This window comes from Podarcis gaigeae, assembly GCF_964106915.1.
Source record: "Podarcis gaigeae genome assembly, chromosome: 5".
NCBI lineage: Eukaryota > Metazoa > Chordata > Lepidosauria > Squamata > Lacertidae > Podarcis > Podarcis gaigeae.
This window is the reverse complement of record NC_139681.1, coordinates 53,470,699-53,494,624: the sequence shown is the minus strand read 5'-3', so window position 1 is coordinate 53,494,624 and position 23,926 is coordinate 53,470,699. Positions and strand designations below refer to the sequence as shown.

General features: G+C 39.8%; 1 protein-coding gene across 1 annotated transcript in view; it reads left to right on the top strand.

Annotated features, from left to right (window-relative positions):
* The window catches only part of SMC3 (structural maintenance of chromosomes 3), a 33,116-nt gene that overhangs the window by 533 nt on the left and 8,657 nt on the right, over window positions 1-23,926 (top strand). Inside the window, exons 2-21 of the mRNA XM_083741206.1 lie at window positions 3,416-3,491; window positions 4,989-5,027; window positions 6,355-6,422; window positions 6,925-6,996; window positions 7,086-7,165; window positions 9,052-9,130; window positions 10,548-10,665; window positions 11,883-12,058; window positions 12,172-12,252; window positions 12,917-13,081; window positions 14,435-14,556; window positions 15,572-15,785; window positions 17,748-17,851; window positions 19,020-19,119; window positions 19,591-19,751; window positions 20,014-20,155; window positions 20,513-20,663; window positions 21,092-21,244; window positions 22,612-22,763; window positions 23,593-23,751. Coding sequence (XP_083597332.1) covers window positions 3,416-3,491; window positions 4,989-5,027; window positions 6,355-6,422; window positions 6,925-6,996; window positions 7,086-7,165; window positions 9,052-9,130; window positions 10,548-10,665; window positions 11,883-12,058; window positions 12,172-12,252; window positions 12,917-13,081; window positions 14,435-14,556; window positions 15,572-15,785; window positions 17,748-17,851; window positions 19,020-19,119; window positions 19,591-19,751; window positions 20,014-20,155; window positions 20,513-20,663; window positions 21,092-21,244; window positions 22,612-22,763; window positions 23,593-23,751 — 2,412 coding nt within the window. The remainder of the gene's footprint in view (window positions 1-3,415; window positions 3,492-4,988; window positions 5,028-6,354; window positions 6,423-6,924; window positions 6,997-7,085; window positions 7,166-9,051; window positions 9,131-10,547; window positions 10,666-11,882; window positions 12,059-12,171; window positions 12,253-12,916; window positions 13,082-14,434; window positions 14,557-15,571; window positions 15,786-17,747; window positions 17,852-19,019; window positions 19,120-19,590; window positions 19,752-20,013; window positions 20,156-20,512; window positions 20,664-21,091; window positions 21,245-22,611; window positions 22,764-23,592; window positions 23,752-23,926) is intronic.

Genomic DNA, 23,926 nt, shown 5'->3' with positions numbered 1-23,926 from the left:
GGGGGGAGGAGATCTGGTTTGGGGAGGGAGAAGAGGGGCTGCGGCGGCTTTTTGCTCGGGAGGTTTTTTCTCCTCACGGGATGATTCCATAGATGGAGGGAGGGGGGCGGCCGAGGCTGTCATCTCCGAAAGGGCCTTTCTGGCGGATCCCACTTTCGAATGAGGGGGGGGGATTCTCTTTCTCAGACTGGAAGGGGAGGAGGTGGTTTCGCCCATGGCCTGCGTATTGCAGTGCATGGCGGGGAGAGATGTAAACACTGGGAAGTTCTGGGGCCCATCTGGAGCGGACGTTCAGAATACCATATTGGTAGCGGTGTGTCATTGCAGGGGTAGATTTTCCTCTTCAGAATCCGGAAGGATCCAGTTAAAAGGCAGGATTATGTGAATGCTAGAAAATAGTTTTTTGGTTTTTTTTAAAAAGTATGTATTCCCTTCTCAGGCCTCTGAGTTTGTTAAAGGAAGCCCCCTGCCTTGTGCTTAAAAGCTATGGTCTTACCAACATTAGTAGGTGAGGGGGGCAAACCTGGATTGCAACACACCAGATTGCAGGTGGGCTTGTTTGGTTGGACAGTTCCCCCTCCACCATAGAAGAAAGGCCCCATGCACGTAGTTGTGCATCTGTCTCAGGGAGAGTTCGCCTTTGGCGGTGAAGTCAAACCATTGGAAGGTTGCAGCACCTGCTGTGGCTGTAGAGACCAATAGGGGAGAGACATGTTTTGTTGCAGCTAGGGCAGATGAAGGCATCCGGTTTTAGTGCTGCAGATGCACCGTGGCATTTCTTCTCTTGGTGCTGTCATTCCTCCTATGGTTATTGCTGTGGATGCACAACCAGACTGTCTTGTCTCCAGGCACTGCAGTTGTCTGCAAAGGACATCCCACATGGTGGGGTTGATGTTGCCAGCCTTCATGTCATGTTTGCAGACATCTTGCAGACATCACAAGAGCTGGTCTGCCAATCGGCTGATGCTGGAAGCCAGCTACCCATAGAGCACATCTTTGGGGATCCTGCCATCTTCCATTCTGTGGACATGACCAAGCCAACATAGATGCTGCTGAGACAAAGTTCAAATGTGCTGGGAATGTGGGCTTGGGAGAGCACATTCTTTGTTTGAAACTGCCCTGCCATGTGATGCCCAAAATCCTCCTAATGCAGCACATGTGGAAGGCATTGAGGCATTGCTCCTGACAGTTGTACATAGGACAGCTCTCTGCCTGCCTATTGTGAAAAGCTGCATCTCCCAAGGACACTTTGAGTCTCTGATTTGCATTCTCCTGGGCGCTAAGAGAGGTAAAAACATAATAATCTCTAACTGGTTTAAAAACCTAGCCAAAGCTCAACTTTTAACTTTACCTTCAGCCCACTCTTCAGTTTATCAGCTAAACATTGCAACTGAAACTTGAAACTTACACTTAACTTAAGCTGAAAGCTAAACCTGCAATATTGAATTTAAAGATGACCTCCCCACTTTGTCAATCTGCACTATGTGGAACTACTGTTGCGAACTGTGGGCTTTTGTTTTTTTTATTTTTGCATTTTATTTACCCTTGATTTATTTTAGCTAGGTGTTTGTGGTTTCTTTCAAACCACAAGGTGGGAGCACACAACACAATGCTAGCACATCAAGAAAAAGCAGGGGAAGCTTATTCATGTTCAACCATAGTTCAAAACAAAATAGGGTTTAACATCATGTACAAGTGTGGTCATTTGGAAGGTAACATGCATCATTGTCAAAAACCAGCACAAAAAGAGAAGCAAGGAACCATTTTTCAGCATACAACTCTTTGTCTAATTTTCAAAGGACATGGACATTTTATACCCTATTGTGCAGTTTCTTCAGATTTCTTATCAAAACTCTATTTTGAATCTTAAGTGTTCTCTGGATGGTATCCACAGATCTTCTTTCCTATATATGGGTTCCTTTTCTCCCCACTAGCCCTGGATAATTTTCATTTTTTTTAATGAACAGACAGTTTATACAGGCAGTGTCTTTTCCCATCATGAAAGCCATTCATACATACCTTTCCTGTGTGGATTTGCTTCATTGTTTTCCACTGTTTGGGGAGGCATGGCCTGTCTACAAAGTTGGTGTTGTATGGGGTTTTCAAGGTTTAGCATGATTTTGTTGGTGTCATATGTTGACTTTCTGATAGATCAAAAGATGTCTGTACAGGCTGAAACATTTTCTACACTCCAGACATTTATATTGTTTTTCTCTTGTGCAAGCTGCAATGAGTCCTGAGGTGTGTGCTCAGACTGATACATTTACCACACTCGAAGGCACTTGTTGGGTTTTTCTCTAGTATGCACTCTTCAATGACTAGCAAGGAGGGATATGTAAGAGAAATATTTCCCACACTGTAGGCATATGCACTCTTTTTGTCCAGAGTGGGTTGCCTGGTGACTTTCAAGATGAAACCCGAGTATGTCATTTCCCACAATCTGGATGTTCATAAGGTTTCTCTCCTGTGTGGACTTGTGCATTCTTAGGTGTGAGTCCTGAGTGAGGTATTTCACACACTTCAAACATTGATAGGCTTTCTCTTCTGTGCGAATTCTCTTAAGTTCTGCAAAATTTGGCTGACAAGCAAAACTTTTCCCCACATTCCAAGCACTGATAAGGCTTCACTCCTGTGTGGCTTCTTAGCAGGCTGAACTCATGTACTTAAATTACTGAGTTACGTGTGATATCTTTTTTGAAATTATTTTATTAGCAGAGTTGCAAACATTATATACCGGTATATGATGCTAGCTGTTTAGTAATTAGAGGTATTGTTTCATGTTTACATGTCACACTGGTAAGATCTGGCTTTTTAAAGAGTTAATTGATTTAATATGATTAGGCTAAATGTAAAAAAGTAAAAGCTATTGTTAAATTTGTGTCTTAATCACCTATAGAATTTGGGTTGAAGAGCCAAAAGTGAGAGGGCCGGTGGAATGTAAAGGGTATGATTTGATGCAGCAAAACCAGGTTTTATTTTCTGCATATCTTTGATGAGTTGTTGATTTGGGGCAACTTTATAGGATTGTAATAATTAGGAACTGTATAAATTAATATTATTAATAATTAATATTAACAAAGTTTTCTCTATGGTATACAAAGTTTGTAAAAAAACCCAAAAAACCTGGAGAGATGATAATAGACAATGTCTATTTTTTAGGGCATTGGATGTTGCTGCTGCTTCTGTTGTTCCAGCTGCTCATCCATTAATGCTTCCTAGTGACTATATAGTCCTTCCCCAAGTATGCTTCCTGCTAATTCTCAAGTAACTTGTAGTTTAGAAAGTACAACAATGAATATCGTACCTTTGAAAAATATTACTCTCTTTTAAAACGTGGAGTTATAAAAGCTGCAGGTGATAGCAAATAATGATGGTATTGTTGGCCACTTTAAAAACTTGCACTTGTTTATTTCAGGTGATCATCCAGGGGTTCCGAAGCTACCGAGATCAGACTATAGTAGATCCCTTCAGTTCAAAGCATAATGTCATTGGTAAGTTTTTCTAGGACAATGACTATAATATTAAATGTGTATCGTTTAAGTGAGCCTCTTCATGGCGGTGATAGAAATATTATTTGTTCTTCATAGTGAGGTGGTTGCTATTCCTTGAGTGTTTATATAGTTTTTCCCTGAAGGGCATGAAGGTTTCTGCATTGCCCTGTAAGTTTCAAAAGGGGATTTCTTCTAATAAACACAGGTTTCTTGACAAATATTGTTGCAAGGAAAATAGAACCTTTTCACAGCATAGCCTAGAAAGAGATAACAATTCTTCTTGCCTCTTTATCTGTCAGTTAGTAGTTCAGAATGTTCTTGTATCTTGACCAGAATTTATGCCATGCTGAGAGACAAAAATACCACATAGTTAAGAAAGCAATCCAGAACTGTATCGAAAGGTTATTCACCAGTGGTGAATTGAGGAGACCAGATTCAAGTACTAGTTTTCCTATGGATGTTACTGGGAGATCCCATTAGGAGTCATTGTTTCTCACGTTGTTGTGCTAGTAAAATGTAGGTGAGTGGGAGAAGACTATATTAGTATAAACTCTTAGGAAGAAAGTGTGATAGAATCTTAACAAAATAAAAATCCATTTCAAACTTGAAAACCATCCATTCATATGGCCAAGTCAGGGAATAGTTCTCTTCTGGGGACTGGAGAGGGAAGATGTCCCTATAATAGCTTATTCTAGTTCAGTTCTTTTCCATTCATCCACAAGCAGGGCTGTAGCCTTCCCACATGATACCCTCTGTCATGGCCAGAATCCCAAACTGCAGTGGAAGCTCACACAAAAATTTTGTTAGTGTATGACCTAGGAAGGACAGGTTATTTCTTTAAAAGAATTTCTCCCCAGGAGAACATTACAAGATATGATTACCAGTACAATGATTAGCTATTCTCCTGTATAATCTAAAGATACTAGTGGGGAGGTACATGCATTTCAAAGTAAGGGGACTGCTGAAAAGAATTTGGTGACAAGTAGTCAAACTCTTGAAAGTTAGAGAATGTCATCATACAGATTGTTTTTATTGAAAATTGGCTGGTTTTCATAAGCCATAATAACTATTAGGATTATTTTATATTCATAGTTCACCTTTCTTTTCTATCAGAAAAGGTGGCTAAGAAAAGAAATATAAAAAACAATACTAAAAATAGACAAATGAATTGGTCTCCTCCTTCTCGCTCTCCCATACAGAGTGACTGGCTGTTGCTGGCATTCAAATGAGAAGGGGCAATTATACGGGACAAACATATGTTAAAGAGTCTTTCTCACTCTGCAGAGCTGCAGAGTTGATAACACACAATGGAGTCCCATGGGGATGGGTCAGGGGGCAGTTCGGCCAACCTTATAATTTATTTTCATTGATCTTCCACTCTTTACATACCTTTGTCTATCTGTTTCATAGCTAGCCTGTAATCCTCAATTTAGAAACATTTAGTTACTGAAAATACACAATTTCACCTGACCCTTACGTGTAACTTTTTCTTTTTAGTGGGCAGAAATGGTTCTGGAAAAAGCAACTTTTTCTATGGTAAGTAAAATCTTATGTATAATAATCTAAAATGTCTTCTCCAACTCCTTCCATATCCCTATGTGCCTTGCCTGAGAAGCATCAATTCTTCGGCGATCAGCCTTCTTTATGGTCCAGCTCTCACTTCCATACATCACTACTGGGAAAACCATGGCTTTAACTATACGGACCTTTGTTGGCAAGGTGATGTCTCTGCTTTTTAAGATGCTGTCTTGCTGTCTAGGTTTGCCATCGCCTTTCTCCCAAGGAGCAGGTGTCTGTTAATTTCGTGACTGCTGTCACCATCTGCAGTGATCATTGAGCCCAAGAAAGTAAAATCTCTCACTGCCTCCATTTCTTCCCCTTCTATTTGCCAGGAGGTGATGGGCCCAGTGGCCATGATCTTCGTTTTTTTGATGTTGAGCTTCAGACCATATTTTGCGCTCTCCTCTTTCACCCTCATTAAAAGGTTCTTTAATTCCTCTTCACTTTCTGCCATCAAGGTTGTATCATCTGCATATCTGAGGTTGTTGATATTTCTTCCAGCGATCTTAATTCCGGCTTGGGATTCATCCAGCCCAGCCTTTCGCATGATGAATTCTGCATATAAGTTAAATAAGCAGGGAGACAATATGCAGCCTTGCCGTACTCCTTTCCCAATTTTGAACCAATCAGTTGTTCCATATCCAGTTCTAACTGTAGCTTCTTGTCCCACATAGAGATTTCTCAGGAGACAGATGAGGTGATCAGGCACTTCCATTTCTTTAAGAACTTGCCATAGTTTGCTGTGGTTGACACAGTCAAAGGCTTTTGCATAGTCAATGAAGCAGAAGTAGATGTCTTTCTGGAACTCTCTAGCTTTCTCCACAATCCAGCGCATGTTTGCAATTTGGTCTCTGGTTCCTCTGCCCCTTTGAAATCCAGCTTGCACTTCTGGGAGTTCTCGGTCCACATACTGCTTAAGCCTGCCTTGTAGAATTTTAAGCATAACCTTGCTAGCGTGTGAAATGAGTGCAATTGTGCGGTAGTTTGAGCATTCTTTGGCACTGCCCTTCTTTGGGATTAGGATGTAGACTGATCTTCTCCAATCCTCTGGCCACTGCTGAGTTTTCCAAATTTGCTGGCATATTGAGTGCAGCACCTTAACAGCATCATCTTTTAAAATTTTAAATAGTTCAGCTGGAATATCATCACTTCCACTGGCCTTGTTATTAGTAGTGCTTTCTAAGGCCCATTTGACTTTGAGGGTTATTTATAAGAGATTCATAAAAACTGTTGATTGATACTTTTGAATACTTCTGAACAGAATCCTAAAAATTAACTTCTTACTTTATTTTCTTCATTATAGCAATTCAGTTTGTTCTCAGTGATGAATTCAGTCATCTTCGTCCTGAGCAAAGGTTGGCTTTGTTGCATGTAAGTGAAGATAACAGTTACACGTGAGCATGCTATTGTTGTAAAATACTTAGCTGGAATGATGGTGCATGTTACTTGCATTTGTTGAAATAATAAGTAGGCGATGCTATTATTTATACTTTGGGGGTTTAACTTTGATCAGCTGTCTTGGGCACTCTTTGAGGGGAAAGATGGAATAAAAATCTCTCAATAAACAGTAGGCATTCCACTGTTTGGAAAAGGTTTACTTGCTTAGAGATGCAGATGTACACTTAGAACAAGAGGCCTTGAACATGCTCAGACAGATTTTTTTTTCTGAGAATCTGAAGTTAGCTTAGTTTCATACTTAAATTCATTAATGGTTTCCCACCAAAAGGCTTCATTAGAGCAGTCTAATTTAGAAAATAAATGAAAAAAGTTTTTACAAAGCTATTAAATCACTGAAAAATGAGCATGGCATGGGGAAGATTGTAATACAAAGTACACACTTTAAAATGTGGATTAATATTATGATCTTTCTTAGGAAGGCACAGGTCCTCGTGTTATTTCTGCTTTTGTGGAAATCATCTTTGACAACTCGGACAACAGGTTACCAGTAAGTTAAAAATAGTGTACATCAGCTTGTTTTCTTTAGTTTATATTAAGAGGCATAGTTTGCAATATCTGCCCTTCTGTTTTATTAAGATTGATAAAGAAGAAGTATCTCTTCGCAGAGTCATTGGCGCTAAAAAGGACCAGTATTTCCTAGACAAGAAAATGGTGACGTAAGCGCAGCTCCTTTTTTCTTTAAAACCAAATCTGGATTAAATGTACACCATAACAGGTTTTTTTTGGGGGGGGGGGATGTTTTATTGTTAAACTTGACAATCATTTTAAAAATCATGTATGTAAGTCAACTAGAGACGTTTTATATTTATTTGACAAATGAATAGGAGGAATCTAGGATGAATGACAAGTATGCGATGCTTGCTTGCTCATAGCTGGGTCCTTTTCTGATGCCTGCAAGTTCATTTTGGAACCTAGAAAATCTCAGTCTTCAGTTCTGAAAAACAGTTTTGATTACTGTTTCAGTCTTCATGTTTGTTTGTGGGCGAAGGGGCTTGAAACATTGTAGGTGGAATTCAGCGGTGTGCTCTTCCGATCTTTGTGTCTCTCCAAGATGTTGCAGAAAGTTGCACCTTGCCTGCACACCCGCCACTTGCTGTTCTGGGGGGTGTTATTCCATATTGGAGAGAGAGGTTTGGAATAGACAGTCCAACTCTGGCATTTGCACCAAGCACAGTAAAGCTTTGTTAGATTTGTATCTGCCCTCATCCACCTTTAAACAAACACTCCACGTGAAAGTACGCATTAGAATAAATCACAGGCATTTATTTTTGCAAATAAGTGAATGTGTAACTCACAGAGTTTCCAGCAAACAAGTATTCATCTTCTGGCAGTAAAATAAAGAAGAAAAAAGGTTCCAAATTGCTACCTTGCATTTGGCAAGACACAAACTATTTAAAGGAAAAGTTCTTGGTTTGCTTACAAAAAGGATCCTGCAGTCTTTGGGTTAGCAAATATGTCCCACAGAGGACCTTACGATCTTCAAACAAAAACATCTTGGAGGTCCCGGGCCACAGAGAGGTTAGACTGGCCTCAACCAGAGCCAGGGCTTTTTTGGCTGTGACTCCGATCTGGTGGAACGCTCTGTCACAAGAGACTAGGGCCCTGCAGGACCTGACATTTTCTGCAGGGCCTGCAAGACAGAGCTGTTCCCCCAGACCTGTGGCCAGGGCACAGCCTGACCCCCTCCTTTGGCAAGCCTTACAGAACTCTAGCCCAATGGTTGCCATTAATCTGATTTGAATTGATTTTATAATGAAATGATTTTAGAATGTTGTATCATTTTAATCTTGTTAGCCGCTCTGAGTGGGCAGGATATGAATAAAATTGTATTATTAATATTATTAGATGCATGTGCTAAAGAGTACATGCCATGTGCTACGGAGTACATACCAGGGATTCAGTTCTGAGTGATCATGAGTTTTGCACTGCTAGTCAGCTTTCCCAGCTTGCCTGGAACAGTTTCTTGAAAATGATCCCAAGGCAGGTGTTTTAAATAATTGGTTTAACTTTATGCTGGAGTCTTTTGCATTAAAAAAGAATTGTCTTCACCTATGATGGTCATGTCTGAAAGTTAATGCCTATTGGAAACAGTAAGAGAAAGAATACGGAAGGTCAGGGCACCAAGTATTTCATACTCCTGTTGGAGTAAGAATCCATGCAAACCTAAACAGCACCTAAGTTGGTGCTCCCAACAAGTATATCACCTAAATTGGTGATATACTTATTGGCAGCAGCAAAATTAAACCTAGAATATATTTGAAGGACAAGGAAGAGCTTGTGCCAATGAATTGCAAATGTTTGGTGCGAAGAATTGGGAAAAGGGGGGTAATGATATTTCAGTAGCAAGTATTCTGTCATCTGTGTTCGACCTGTTACTTCCCGTATAGAAGGAGGACTGAGCAGCAAGCACTTAAATGAAACAGAAGAAATTTTCATGTCTGAGTCTAATGGAAGCAGGCCAATTGTTATTTTTGTCCTGTATTATTTAGCTCATTCTAAACTGATCCACTGAAAGCTTTACTGTTTGAAAACTTGCTTCCAGGAAAAATGATGTGATGAACCTTCTTGAAAGTGCTGGATTTTCTCGCAGCAATCCCTACTATATTGTCAAGCAAGGAAAGGTATGATGATTACTATTCTTTGAACAAAGAACAATAGTAACTTTAATGCGAAGAATAAGTAGTTCTCAAATAAGTAGGCATATTATTTTACATTCTATTTTAATTGATGTATATTTCCTTAATCATTGGATGTGTTCATAATAATTTGAAAAATCCCATGATATGTGACTGTAGCTGTCTGGTTAGCATGCTTCAATTCTTGTGGTATTCTTTCTGCCAGTTACGTTATTATGGTGGAGCGCTCCCGCTGCTCGGTCACAGCGCCTGCCAACCTAGCAGTTCGAAAGCACCTCCGGGTGCAAGTAGATAAATAGGGACCGCTTACCAGCGGGAAGGTAAACGGCGTTTCCGTGTGCGGCTCTGGCTCGCCAGAGCAGCGATGTCACGCTGGCCACGTGACCCGGAAGTGTCTCCGGACAGCGCTGGCCCCTGGCCTCTTGAGTGAGATGGGCGCACAACCCCAGAGTCTGTCAAGACTGGCCCGTACGGGCAGGGGTACCTTTACCTTTACCTTTATAAAGGGGCCAGCGCTGTCCGGAGACACTTCCGGGTCACGTGGCCAGCGTGACAAAGCTGCATCTGGCGAGCCAGAGCCGCACACGGAAACGCCGTTTACCTTCCCGCTGGTAAGCGGTCCCTATTTATCTACTTGCACCTGGAGGTGCTTTCGAACTGCTAGGTTGGCAGGCGCTGGGACCGAGCAGCGGGAGCGCACCCCGCCGCACGGATTCGAACCGCTGACCTTTCAATCGGCAAGCCCTAGGCGCTGAGGCTTTAACCCACAGCGCCACCTGCGTCCCCTCTTTACCTTTATAGCAGTAGCATAATGATAGTGACAATTTAAACTGAATATTTAAGCAGTAATAAATTAATTATACCAAATTATTTTTTCCTAAAGAATCTCCTATGCAGTCATATTTTCAGTTGAGAAAATTGCATATAACTTTGTATGCTCAGATAGACCTGACAGTATCAGTTTTAGTCATATAGATGGGTTGAGTTTTCACCAAACATTTGTTAACACTAGTTACAAAATGCACAAGTCTTTTCTTGACTCTAGCACAAGGGTAGTCAACCTTTTTGTACCTACCACCCACTAATGCATCTTTCTTGATGGTAAAATTTCCTTACCACCCATCAGTCCTTGGTGGAAGGAGGATTCAGCTTGTGCTGTAGAATCCCCTGTCTCCTTTCTAGAATCCTGAAACACCCTGCTCTAGCACATAAATGCTTAGTATAGTGTTGACAGGGACATCTGCTCATCATTGCTAATGCTGCTGCGGCAGTGTCATTGGAGATTTTGTTGCAAGAATTTTTTGTCTAAAAAAGCATTTATGAAAAACTTTATAGTTGTTGCTTTTTCAAACTGTGTCCAAAATGTTACATTATTCTTACTCTTTTCTTCTTCTTTTTTTAGATCAACCAGATGGCCACAGCTCCTGACTCTCAGAGATTAAAACTGTTAAGAGAAGTAGCTGGCACTAGGGTATATGATGAACGTAAAGAAGAGAGTATCTCCTTAATGAAAGAAACAGGTAAAAATTATCATTCAGTAGCATTTCAAAATATTTTCATGTCATGTTACTTTGATATATTTAGTGTATTTTCTGGCTTGCTGAGAATGCACTGAAACAGTGGATATGAAACAAGGAGCTAAGACACAATCTGGAAATGATTGTTATGGTGTAGAATTCTATGATGCATCCATTATGGTCCAACTGCATATCTGCATGTTTCTACCAGGGTTGTGCATATTTAACCCCATAAAGCAGGGGGAAGGAAGCCTGGGCCCAGGGGCCAAATACAGCCTATCAGGCCTCTGAGGAACCTTTTGAGGCTAACACCCCGTCTCCTCAGGCCACACACCCCACCAGCTCTACTGTATGCCCACCTTGAATGTTTTTGCTTACCTGAAGTGTGTGCTTGAACTCTGAGAATGACTCTTGCTTGTCCAGATGGAGGAGAAGGAGTGTGTTTGTAAAACTAGCATAGCTGTCAACTTTTCCCTTTTCTTGCGAGGAATCCTATTCGGAATAAGGGAATTTCCCTTTAAAAAAGGGAAACGTTGACAGCTATGAACTAGTGTACTGTAAAATGGTAAAATTCACAGTCATTGCTGCACCCTCTTTTCCCTCTTGGCTCTCCCACCACTAGCATGTAGCCCCCAGATTGTTGTCCAGAAGGGTTCGTGGTCCTTGGCTAGAAAAAGGATTACCTGCCATAAATCAGTCATGTTGATTCGTTGTTCAAGGTGCACGTGACTTGGCTAAATCCAGCTACTCTCCCAAAGAGCTTACTGGAGTTATTGGTGATTTCCTGAGAGAGCAGTGTACTGAATCAGACTGGGAACTGCACATTTATCCCTAGTTGCGGTGTAGCTGTTTGCTACCTGCCTTCATGTTATGATGAGTCTCTTTCAATTAATCTCTTTATTTTTCCTTTAAATTAAATCATTAATGATGCTGTATGTGGTGAACTCTGCTTTATCATTTGGTTATTTTGAACAATAGAAAATATGAATCATTGATTTTGAGATTTAATACAAATAATGAAATCATAGGCAACTTTTTATCATAACCATTGAGAATACAAGCTATTATGCTTATTGGATTTCCCCCAGGTAGGACATGTTGTTTAAAAGAGCATTTCTGCCATGTAGTTGGTTTTGTTGTTCTGTTTAATGACAGATTCCTGATACTTATTGTCTGCACTAACTTAGTCTTATAAACTCTTTCTTAAATCATTTTTAAAGAGGGGAAAAGGGAGAAAATAAATGAGCTGTTGAAATATATAGAAGAGCGATTACATACTTTGGAAGAGGAGAAAGAAGAGCTTGCTCAATATCAAAAGTGGGATAAAATGAGAAGAGCACTGGAGTACACCATTTATAATCAGGAACTTAATGAAACCAGGGCTAAACTTGATGAGGTAAGCCGTTTTAGGACTATTTATTATTCTTTTCGTTATCAGCGTTTATTTTTCAACATACGTTTTAAAAAATATATGTTGTGCATGTTAACCCACAACTGATGTTTTTTCAGCTTTCTGCCAAAAGGGAAACAAGTGGAGAAAAATCAAGGCAATTAAGAGATGCACAACAGGATGCTCGAGATAAAATGGAGGTGAGGTCTTCATTGTTCTGAGCAGAACTGTTCTGATCTAAGTAACTGTTTTTAAACAAATATTATTTTTTATTTGTGTAGCCAAAGCCATTACAAAAAACAAACTGCATAAATACATTTAATGTGAAAAACAGAATAAAAAAATTACACAGTTTAAATAATTATTAAAACAAGGCATTCTGTCAGATAAGAGTTTGCTCCCCTGAAGAATTTAACTTTTCATCCCCACAAACTTATCTCCTTAAAATTGCCGTTCTAAAGGCAGAACAGGTCATTTTTTCAGAAGTGTAGGAGGACCTGCTCACTTATAAAAGTTAATCAAATGCTCAGTAGATCTCTCAACTGGGAGATTTAAATCTTTGCACAAGACTGCCCCTAAGTCTTCATAGTTTGGGCACATGAGTCAGTAATTGCTTCTGTTTTACAGTTGCCTTAATCCATAGTAACAAGCAACAGAGACACTGGATGGGGTGTGAAAAAGACAGAATTGCATGTTTTCATCCATATGATGCATTGTTGATAGAGAGTGCATTTGGTGACATGTCACACTATATGTGCATCACCCTGGCTAGACCTATCATTATGTAATGAGAATTGTTTTAGTTTTAAAATTATGTAACCTGTTGTACTTTTCTAATCTTCTGTTGATGTTTTGTGTTTGTAGGAAATTGAACGGCAGGTCCGAGAACTTAAAACCAAGATTTCGGCTATGAAGGAAGAAAAGGAGCAGCTCAGTGCCGAAAGACAGGAACAGATTAAACAGAGGACCAAACTAGAGCTTAAAACGAAAGACTTGCAAGATGAGCTGGCTGGAAATAGTGAACAACGGGTAAGGGCTGGAGGCTAGTTGTAGTACATGTCAAGGTGTATTTTATTTTGTATTTTGGGACTCTCTCATTAGAATGTAAAAACTGCAGGACAAATAATTCTTCGGTTTTATAAAAGGACAGTTGGGTACGATGACAGTTGTTCTCTGTTATCTGGTTGTCTAGACTGCCATAATGAAAAAAGAGCACCTGTTTTTCTAATTAAAACACAGCAAGGTTATTCTTTTTCTCTATTTGGATCAAAACTGGTACAATATTTCATAAGAAACAACAGAGTAGATATGGATTATGGCTAACTTTGTTTATATACCACTTTCCAAGCCAGTGCTTGGTGTACCATGGATGCAGAGTAAACAAAAGTCTGTACATAGTCTACGGTTGGTACATATTGAGAAAATCTATAAGAGCAGCCAATTTCAGATTTGAACTATATCAAGCTTTCGTGCTGTCTGTATAAATTCCTTATTGAAGTTCTTATTTAATAGCATTCCACAAGAAGATCTTGTTCACAGATTACTGTTCTTGTTAAAGGCAGTAGTCTATGATAGCTTATTGCTAAGTAGCTCTATTAAAATTGGGGATGCACAGATGCTGCTTTGAAGTTTGGTAAGCTGTAAACCAGGTGGCGCTGTGGGTAAAAGCCTCAGCGCCTAGGACTTGCCGATCAAAAGGTCGGCGGTTCGAATCCCTGCGGCGGGGTGCGCTTCCGTCGTTCGGTCCCAGCGCCTGCCAACCTAGCAGTTCGAAAGCACCCCTGGGTGCAAGTAGATAAATAGGGACCGCTTACTAGCGGGAAGGTAAACGGCGTTTCCGTGTGCGGCTCTGGCTCTGGCCAGAGCAGCGATGTCACGCTGGCCACGTGACCCGGAAGTGTCTCCGGACAGCGCTGGCCCCTGGCCTCTTGAGTGAGATGGGCGCACAACCCCAGAGTCTGGCAAGACTGGCCCGTACGGGCAGGGGTACCTTTACCTTTACCTTTAAGCTGTAAACTGGACCAAAGCTTTTCTGAACATATAATTTCTTTTTCCCCCAAGAATATTTATTAAGGTTTTCAATAATAATACAATAAAAATCAAAAAGTAAAAAGACAAAAATAATAACAAAAATACAAAAATAAAAATAATTAAAAAAACACATAAAGTTTCCATTACTTATTTTTCATTAACTTATTTCCCAGACCTCCTCATACCTCCCTTTTTTGTATTCCAATTCAAATTATTAGTTCAGCAAATCCTTATTAACTGAACATATAATTTCTAGTGCTTCTATAGTTACTGATTTTTTCACACCCAAAAACATTCTGATAAACCACTTCCCTTACTTATTGTTGACCTTCATATTGTCTGTTTTTCCAGAAAAGACTCTTGAAAGAGAGGCAGAAACTTCTTGAGAAAATTGAAGAAAAACAGAAAGAGCTAGCAGAAACAGAACCAAAGTTCAATAGTGTAAAAGAAAAAGAGGAACGAGGAATTGCCAGGTCTGTGTGCTGATTAGCAGTGGTATGAAAGGGAAATGTTTAGCATGTGCAATGAGGAATACTTCTGCATATACAAGCCCCCCTCTTTTGTGAAGGAATTGGAAAGTTTCTAGTATAGATCATGCGATGAGCAAGACAAGAATTTGGAATACATTTGGCATGGTTAACTTGGTTAGAGCATGGTGCTGATAATGCCAGGTTTGCAGGTTCAGTCCCCATAAGGGACAGCTGCATATTCCAGCATTGCTGGGGTTTGACTATATGATTCTCAGGGTCCCTTCCAACTATATGATTCTATGATCTCTGAACTTCCCTGTAAGAGAGAGAAGACATACTAGTAGAACGGATGGAGCTGTCCTCTGTAAGAGGTAGTGGCACAGGATTGAGAAGAAGAGCTTAGTGTTTTCCTTCTGCCACTTGAAAACAAAATGTTTTTTGTCAACAGAGAGAGGCTTGGGATGTTTTTGTTTGAAAGTGCTGACCAATCTGAGCCTAACAGTGCAGTCCTAGAGATGTCTGTTCAGAAGTAAATCCTATTGCATTCCCGAGTAAATGTGTTTATGGTTGGAGTTAGATAGCTTGATAAAATTCCAAAATAATAATAATGGGTATTTGAGCAAAACACAGAATAAAATAAAGGAAATAGTATATATCTTATCTCACTATCTAAAAAATTTCAAAGCTTTCTCTCTTTCTCTTTCTCTTTCTCTTTCTCTTTCTCTTTCTCTCTCTCTCTCTCTCTCTCTCTCTCTCTCTGCTTTTTGAGACCTGTTGAAATAGAAGATGATTGAGTAGAAAGTGATAAAACAAGTTTAAAAGAGAAGCAATTGTTAAATAACAAAATTGAAAGAAAAGAACACAAGTGTTTCTTGAAATGACTTCTTTCAGTTCTCTGCTACAGTTTAATTCAAATTTGATGTGTCATGTTAAATATGAAGAATATGCTTCTCTGTTAGGTTTATAGCATTATAATTTCATTTTAAAAGGTTTCAGTTATGTTTTTCTCTTCCAACAGACTGGCACAGGCCACCCAGGAAAGAACAGATCTTTATGCAAAGCAAGGTCGAGGAAGTCAGTTTACATCAAAAGAAGAGAGAGATAAATGGATTAAAAAAGAACTGAAATCCTTAGATCAAGCCATCAATGACAAGAAACGGCAGATTGCTGCTATACATAAAGATTTAGAAGACACGGAGGCTAACAAAGAGAAGAATCTGGAGCAGTATAGTGTAAGGATTTGAGTTTGGTGGTACAGAAATATTTGAATCACAGTAAATTATAAGTACTGTATATAATCATGGTTTCTGTTTGTTGGGTGTGGCTTCATACACGTTGGGTTGCGTTCACCACCATGCAGGCACAGTGAAAAATCCTTGCCCCCTCCCTCCCGTAAATACTCTTGAGATTCAGGGAACCCTTGAGAAACATCTGGAATGTGAGAAGGAGGCATTAAGAGTGGCTCTTGTGGTGTTACCCTACAAAGGAGGGTGGAATAAAAACACCCTTCAGCCAAAATAAGACAAACTCAGCTCATGGAAAGAGTTTGTATTTCTTGCTGCAGCATAAATCTAGAGGCCCCAGTAGATATCTCCAAAAAGCTAGGACCCCAAACAAAGGGTGCAGAAAACTTTAATAACATTATAGAAAAGAGTGCATTTATGACAGAAGCTTAAGCCATCCTAATTGGCTATCTCTTCGCATGCTCAAGACATGCTCCTACGTACTGTGCAATACCATAGTTCTAAGCAAAGAAAATAAATTTACTATTGACTCATACAAATGTTGCATTCTATGCTGCCAGCCTTTCTGCTGTCTGTTACATGAAGCCTAATCTGGGTAAGAAGAATGTACTGCTTCTCTTCTTAGAAGATCTACCAAGGTTAGCTTGCTTTTCTCTGCTTTGGAAGCTGATAAGAGAGACACTGCTTGTTAGCAAAAAGACAAAAATGCAGCTTCTGTTCACAGATGGGGGTTGCAGGGAAAATTAGCAAGCTGTCCAAGCTTCAAGGCCAAGACAGCACTGAATTCCTTGCAAAATAAGCAGGCAGGAGAGAGAGGGCTAATAATTCCAGTACATTTCCAATACAGGACAGTTGTGGCTGTGGCTGTGATAATGTGTTTAAGCAGACTTAGCACTTAGCAAGCTGAGGTCACTTGTGTACAGTATCAGAGATGTGTTCTGTGACAGAGGGTGTGAGCACAGGTGTGCTTGCTATGGGTTCTGACATACGTCCTAGGCCACAACATCCATCTGGGTCCCAGGTCATGACACCTAGGAATCAGTGGGGAGGAGGCATACCATTGGTGACTAATCAAAGGCATCTCCAAAAAAGATACCTTTGACACGATCTGGTCTCCCTTTTTCTCTTTTATTGAAGAAGTGCAGCATATTTTAATGCCACCACCATCACAGAGGTGTCTGTGGAGGGGATATGTTGATTGAAAATTTATTGTAACTTTTGAATACATTTTTTGGGGGGGAGTGGTGGGGAGGAGGAAGAAGAAATGGCAAGTTCTCCTTGTGTGAGCTACCTTGTGTGAACTCCCTGTTAGATGTAACCCATTATCTTGAAAGTTCTATGATTTTGTTTTTAAAAACTGGAGGTGTAATTATGGTATAATTAAGTAAGCTACAAGTTCAACCCTATATTTTGTCATCCTGTTTCCTGAATATTTTTAGAAGACATGCAGTGTGAGTTTGGAACTCTACTGGCCAATCCTGCCTCATGTAAACTACTAACCCCTTAACCTGGTCTCTCATTTTTCCTTGCATAGGGCATGTTGAATGGGGGTGGGGTTGCAGAGCAAAGATTGTACAGGTTGGATCTGGGCTCATTAAATGTGCAGATGTAAAATGGATCTGGAGTATGTGGGGCCAGTACAATATAAAGAGCATACTCCATATCACCTCGCTGTTTGCATGGGCTTGAGCCGTGAATGAAAACCTTCCAAGCAACTGTCAAATATGACTGTTCTATCTTTGTAGTCAAATGAACCCTATGCTGAAAGTAGCCAAAAATCTAAATTGCTCAGTTGTAGCTTTAGTTTCTTAACAATGTTCTCTACAAGCTGTAAATTGGATCTTTTATTTTATTCTGCACATAATTCTGCTGCTTAAGGGAACAAAATGTATTGGAGTCAATTAAAATCATGAGATCTTGAATTTTAAAATACCTCCTTTTATGCATTAGAAACTGGATCAGGATCTTAATGAAGTGAAAGCTCGTGTTGAAGAACTGGACAGAAAATACTATGAAGTGAAGAACAAAAAAGATGAACTACAGAGTGAGAGAAAGTTAGTAAATTTTTTTAAGGGTTGACCTAACCTATGTTGTGTGAATATGTACAGTGATGTATATAAATATTGATTACTCAGACATTAATAAATATGGTTTCATTGTTTAACTATTATTGGTATAGGGTACCATCAATTGGGGGCCCTCACACTCAGGATAGGGCTTTTGTTCCAATAGAGATGTTTGGTAATAAAAAAGGAGGAAGCACTGTTATTACTGATGACTCCTGCAGTCCCCGTGCCACCTTCGACATTGTTCTGAAGGGTCTTCCAACTTTCTGGAGCTGGTTTTAGCAGGTTACTGGGAGTTGCAGAAGGGAAGGGGGACTGAAAAAAATCACTCATCCTCTAATGTTAGTGCACACAACTTACAAATCAAAATCCCTTCTGTCAGTGGAAGGGGACCAGTTGGATTCATCCATGTAACAGAAGAGTGCACTGTACCTGGAAGCAAAGATCATAGCAGTGCTTGAACTTCTGTCATCTTATTAGTAAAGGCACTGTTATACTCCAGCCCATGGAGTTGACTCATAAAATCTGTGTTGAGATAGAAAACAATTATGGAGTGGAATATAGCTTCCTAGGAATCTGAGATTTCATATTTTCTAGAGATTATAGCCATGATAGTTCTGGAGAAATGTTTGAGAATGTGTAAGCACTGTTTTACTATCAGAGGGAACCTCATTCATGGATTCTAGCAATTAGGGCCTGGTTTTTAATTCTGTTTAATTCCAGGTTCCTACATATGATGGCTGTTCTCCAACTTTCCCTTGCACTTCTTTTAGTACTCCAGCTATTTCAAAAATATTCTAAATTTCCCAAAATGTGAAACCTGGAGGCAGGGGGCTTGCATGAAGTACTGTCTATCTAATTTTTTGTTCTCCAATCTTGGTGGCAAGGATTTTTACTGTGTCAGAAAAAAGGAATGATACTTTTAAGAGATATATTACATATTGTCTCCTCTTGTTAGGGATAATAAATCAGTTTGAGGAGCTATACACTGTAGAAGAGATTTAACAAAAGAGTTAATAGCGTTAAAAAATGCTCGCGGAAAGCGATTAGGACAAGGTTATTAGAGAACTTGTAATACCACTACCCTTATCTGGTATTTTATTCTGTTTTTCCTTGAAGATACGTTTTGTAATATGGAAGTGTACTATTTTTTCAGTTACTTGTGGAGAGAAGAGAATGCAGAACAGCAAGCTCTTGCTGCAAAACGGGAGGACTTGGAAAAGAAACAGCAGCTTCTTAGAGCAGCAACAGGAAAGGTGAGAGTCATAGCATGCTGTCATAATTATGATAGAGATTTTCAGAAACTAATATAGTTCTTTTCCTTCTGAAAAAGTTTGTGGGGAATGGTCAGGCCAAAAGTAAAAATCAAAACTGTCTAAAGACAAATTCATTTGTATTAAAACAACTATTCGTGACTTATCAAGTCACAAATACCAACCAGTGTTTTTTTAAATTAGCTTCTGTGGTCACCAATCACTTGCTTAAGTGCATACAGTTGCCCTATACTTAAACTTCAGTAACTGTGTATATTAACTTGTCTGAACAAATAATGGATTCAGTGCTGTGTACATTATAATGATCATTGCATAACTTTGCCCTGTTGGTATAAAACTGAAGATAACTAAAAGTGGAGGAAATCCTTAAAGAGAGAGAGAGAAATAGTGATGGGGTTTACACTGTTTCCACAAAGCATAGAAAGCTCAAGTAATTCTGCTTTATTATGACAGGCTATTCTAAATGGCATTGACAGCATAAACAAAGTCTTGGAGCATTTCCGTCGCAAAGGCATTAACCAACATGTTCAGAATGGGTATCATGGAATAGTAATGAATAACTTTGAGTGTGAGCCTGCTTTCTACACCTGTGTTGAAGTTACTGCAGGAAACAGGTATAGTTCTGATTACTAGGCTATTTTTTCCTGTAGAAATGTTTGATGTGAACATATTAACTTTAAACCATTGTCTGTTAGCACTTAAAATGGTGAATGGGGTTTTTTCCTAATAAACATTAGTGCATAAAACTTTTTGGTTTCATAGAATTTTTTCCTTGGTAGTGCTTGATGGCATATAGGAGGGGAGACAATGCAGTTTTAATTTAAGATAAAACATTCATTCATTCATTGAACTTTGTTCTCTCTCTTTTCATGTTAGGCTTTTTTATCATATTGTAGATTCAGATGAAGTTAGTACCAAGATATTAATGGAGTTCAATAAAATGAATCTACCTGGAGAAGTAACTTTTCTGCCTCTGAACAAGCTGGATGTTAGAGATACTGCATACCCTGAAACCAATGTGAGTCTGCCGTCATCGTCTTCTTTAAATAGCAAATTATCCTGCTAGGCCTACATACTTGTAATCGTTTCAGTGCTATTCTGGCCACAAATAAAATGATTGCAAAGGTGGATGCAACCTGTATTTCATATGTCCCTGCATGTTGCTGTTCTAAATCTGTCTTTTAGCCAGGTTATTTTCCTTTAATTTAAGGGAATCCTTGTGTGACTTACTTACATTCTAGATTATTATAGTCTACATTTCAATTATTTGTATTTTTGGTACCAGGTTGGCTTTTTTATAGAATACATTTTGTACCTGAAAATAAATGCAGAACTCTTGTACTTCTTTTTAACTGTTTAATATTCTTGCTTTCAGGATGCTATTCCTATGATCAGTAAACTAAGATACAATCCAAGATTTGATAAAGCCTTCAAGCATGTTTTTGGAAAGACTCTTATTTGTCGTAGTATGGAAGTGTCTACCCAGCTGGCCAGAGCTTTTACTATGGATTGTATTACTCTGGAAGGTATGACTTAGGTTCAATTTTATTTGCAAAGGAAAGGAAAAGGATTTCGCAGTTTACCTGGCGCTTTGTCAGCTATTCAACAAAGCATATATAATTCATTGTGTTCTGATAAGCTGAATTTGTTCTGTACTAGTTCTCTTCCAAACCCTGTTCTGGCTATATATTGAAAAGGCCAGTTCATACAAATGTAATTGCTTGATTTTTAGAATAACTTAGGTAGAGCTGTAAATGTTTTTCATTAAGTGTTTTCATTAAAATTATTTTCATAATAATTTTAAAGTAGCAGAAGGGGAATCTCCAGCCCATAGGCCTAACTAGTTCTTCTAGGCCTTTTGATTTGGCCAGCAGGGCCATTTCAACCAAGTCACACTCACCTTCCCTACATCAGATTAGCATCTGTTCTTCACAAATATGTTCCCCACCCCCAGGTGATCAAGTCAGCCACCGAGGGGCTTTGACTGGGGGTTATTATGACACAAGAAAGTCTCGACTTGAATTGCAGAAAGATGTAAGAAAGGTGGAAGAAGAACTAGGAGAACTTGAAGCAAAGCTCAATGAAAACCTGCGAAGAAACATTGAAAATATCCTTCATAGTGCTTGTTCATGTGTGGAGGATGTTGTTGGCGGGATTTCTTATTTGCCTGTTTCTCAGTAAAATAACTGCATTGTGTGTAAGAGAATGGATGACTGAGGTACAAATAGTGTGTGAATGCTGTTGGTAGTTTTGTATGTCTCTCAGTGTACATGCATTTGTCTTCTGCATGAAGACGAGTAAGAGATGACATAATTGAAGTTTATAAAATTAACCCTGGCATGGAGAAAGTAGATAGAGAAAAGTGGGGGTTTTTTCCATGTCTCATGACACTAGAACTCATGAACAACCAATGAAGCTGTGTTGGAAGATTCAAGATGGATAAAAGAAACTACCGTATTTTTCGCTCCATAAGACGCACCTAGTTTTCAGAAGGGGAATGCAAGAAAAAAATATGTTTAAAGGGAGCGCTGAGCAGAGCCTGTATGCATCCCAGGCTCTGCTCAGCGCTCCCTTTCACGAGCTGCGTGGAGCTGCCCTTCTCCCTCGGGGAAAAGCCCGCAAGAGCCTCTCAGAGCGTGCCTCTTGGGGGCTTTTCCCGCCTGCCTCCCACCTGCATTCGCTCCATGAGACGCACACACATTTCCCCTTACTTTTTAGGATGGAAAAAGTGCGTCTTATGGAGTGAAAAATATGGTACTTCTTCATGCAACACATGGTTAAACTGTGGAACTCACTCCCACAGGAAGCAGTGATGGCCATGAACTTGGGTGGCTTTAAGAGCAGTGGCCAAATTCATGAAGGAAAGGGCCGTCAATGGTTCCTGGCCATGATGGTTATGCTCTTCCTCCATAGTTGGAAGCAGCAATGCTTCTGAATACCAGTTGCTGGAAACCACAGAAGGGGAGAGTGCTGTTGTGCTCGAATCCTGCTTGCTGGTTTCCGACACGCAACCGTTCAGCCACTGTAAAAACAGGTTGCTGGACTAGATGGGCCACTGGCCTAATCCAGCAGGCTCTTCTTACATTCTTATGCTTTGGTCACTGTTTGGGAAACTCAGAAGAGCTGGTTGCTGTTAAGAAAAAGTAGTGTAGGTATATTCTGTTGCCGAGAATCAGTCAAGATTTGCTCGGCCTAGAAGAACAGAAAAAGGGGCCTTAACAGTATATGTGCAGAGAGTAGCTCTTCACCAGTAGCATAGTAGAAACTGAACAAATATGCCAAGAGCTTTGCTCAAAAAGTGCATATGAGATAGAAGGTTGTGGCATGTAGTATTTCTGTCCATGTTAATATGCTATGATTTGTAAACAGCCGTTATTGCTGTAAAAGGATTCATTTTTTAAGACCAACAACATACTGATTTTATATCATTCATAATGTTCATGATGATCAGAATTTTTCCTTAGCACACTGCATGGATTAATAATGAAATTGATCAGCTAATGAATCAGATGCAGCAGATTGAAACCCAACAAAGAAAATTCAAAGCTTCCAGAGACAGCATCTTATCGGAAATGAAAATGTTGAAAGAGAAGAGACAGCAGTCAGAGAAAACATTTATGCCTAAGGTATGGGATCATAGATTTGTAGAGTTGGAAGGGACCACGAGGGTCATCTAGCCCAACTCTCTACAATACAGGAATATTTTTCTCAACGTGGGGCTCGAACTCACAGCCCTGAGATTAAGAGTCTGTTGCTCTACTGATTGAGCTATCAACAGACATTTGAGAACATTTGCAACTTCAACTATAATCCTAACACTTGACTCGCAGTGGCTGGTTTAATGGAATAGAGCAACCACCGGTGCATCCACAGCCCAGTCATGTCGGCAGCAGGAAAAAACGCCGCTTTTGCTAGTTCAGTTCCCTGGCTGAATCAGGCTAATTGCCGTCATATGACAGCAGTAGGGCCTGCTCAAGATCCAGCAGATCCTGTGCTTACAAGTGGGCATTCCCCTGATGGTGGAGCTTCCCCAGCAGCAGAGTCTAGTAGAGGGCCAGCTCAGCAGAGTCTAGTAAAGGGCCAGCTCTCCAAACGCCCTCCAGCATGACAGTTCAAGGGCTTTGATTGCTGTTCCTGCACAGCAGATTATACTTTCATTATCTGGATTGTTCAGTGTGCTATCCAGTAGATTAACTGGTTTTTAAAAAAGAGAAAAGGAATCAAGCAAGTGAAAGAATAGTAATGCTTATGATTATTTCTCAGTCAGTTTCATATTCCCTGAGAGTCCCTAAGGCTGCAGAGTAGCATTTTACTTTTGAGTAGGTACATATATGTGTGAGATCACTGTTGCTTATTGCGTTTAAGCCTTTTTTATGTGGCATTTGCTGCTAGGTCACATAATTAGATAAATTGGAAGGCTTATTTCATGATACTCACATTTAATTTTTTCTTCAGCAACGCAGCTTACAAAGTTTGGAGGCAAGTTTACATGCTATGGAATCAACCCGGGAGTCTTTAAAAGCAGAACTGGGGACAGACCTGTTGTCGCAGCTCAGTTTAGAGGACCAGAAGCGAGTTGATGCACTTAATGATGAGATCCGACAGCTACAGCAAGTAAGGACACTTAAAATGAAAAATAAAATTGCTGTGATTAAGAAGGTTGGGAAATTATGTACAAAAGCCTGTTCGGAACTATTTTCTTCCCCACTTTCTACCTTTGCTACCTTTTCATTTGGTTGCAAAAATAGTGTGATACCAACATTCGTCATGCATAGAGCTGACCCACTGA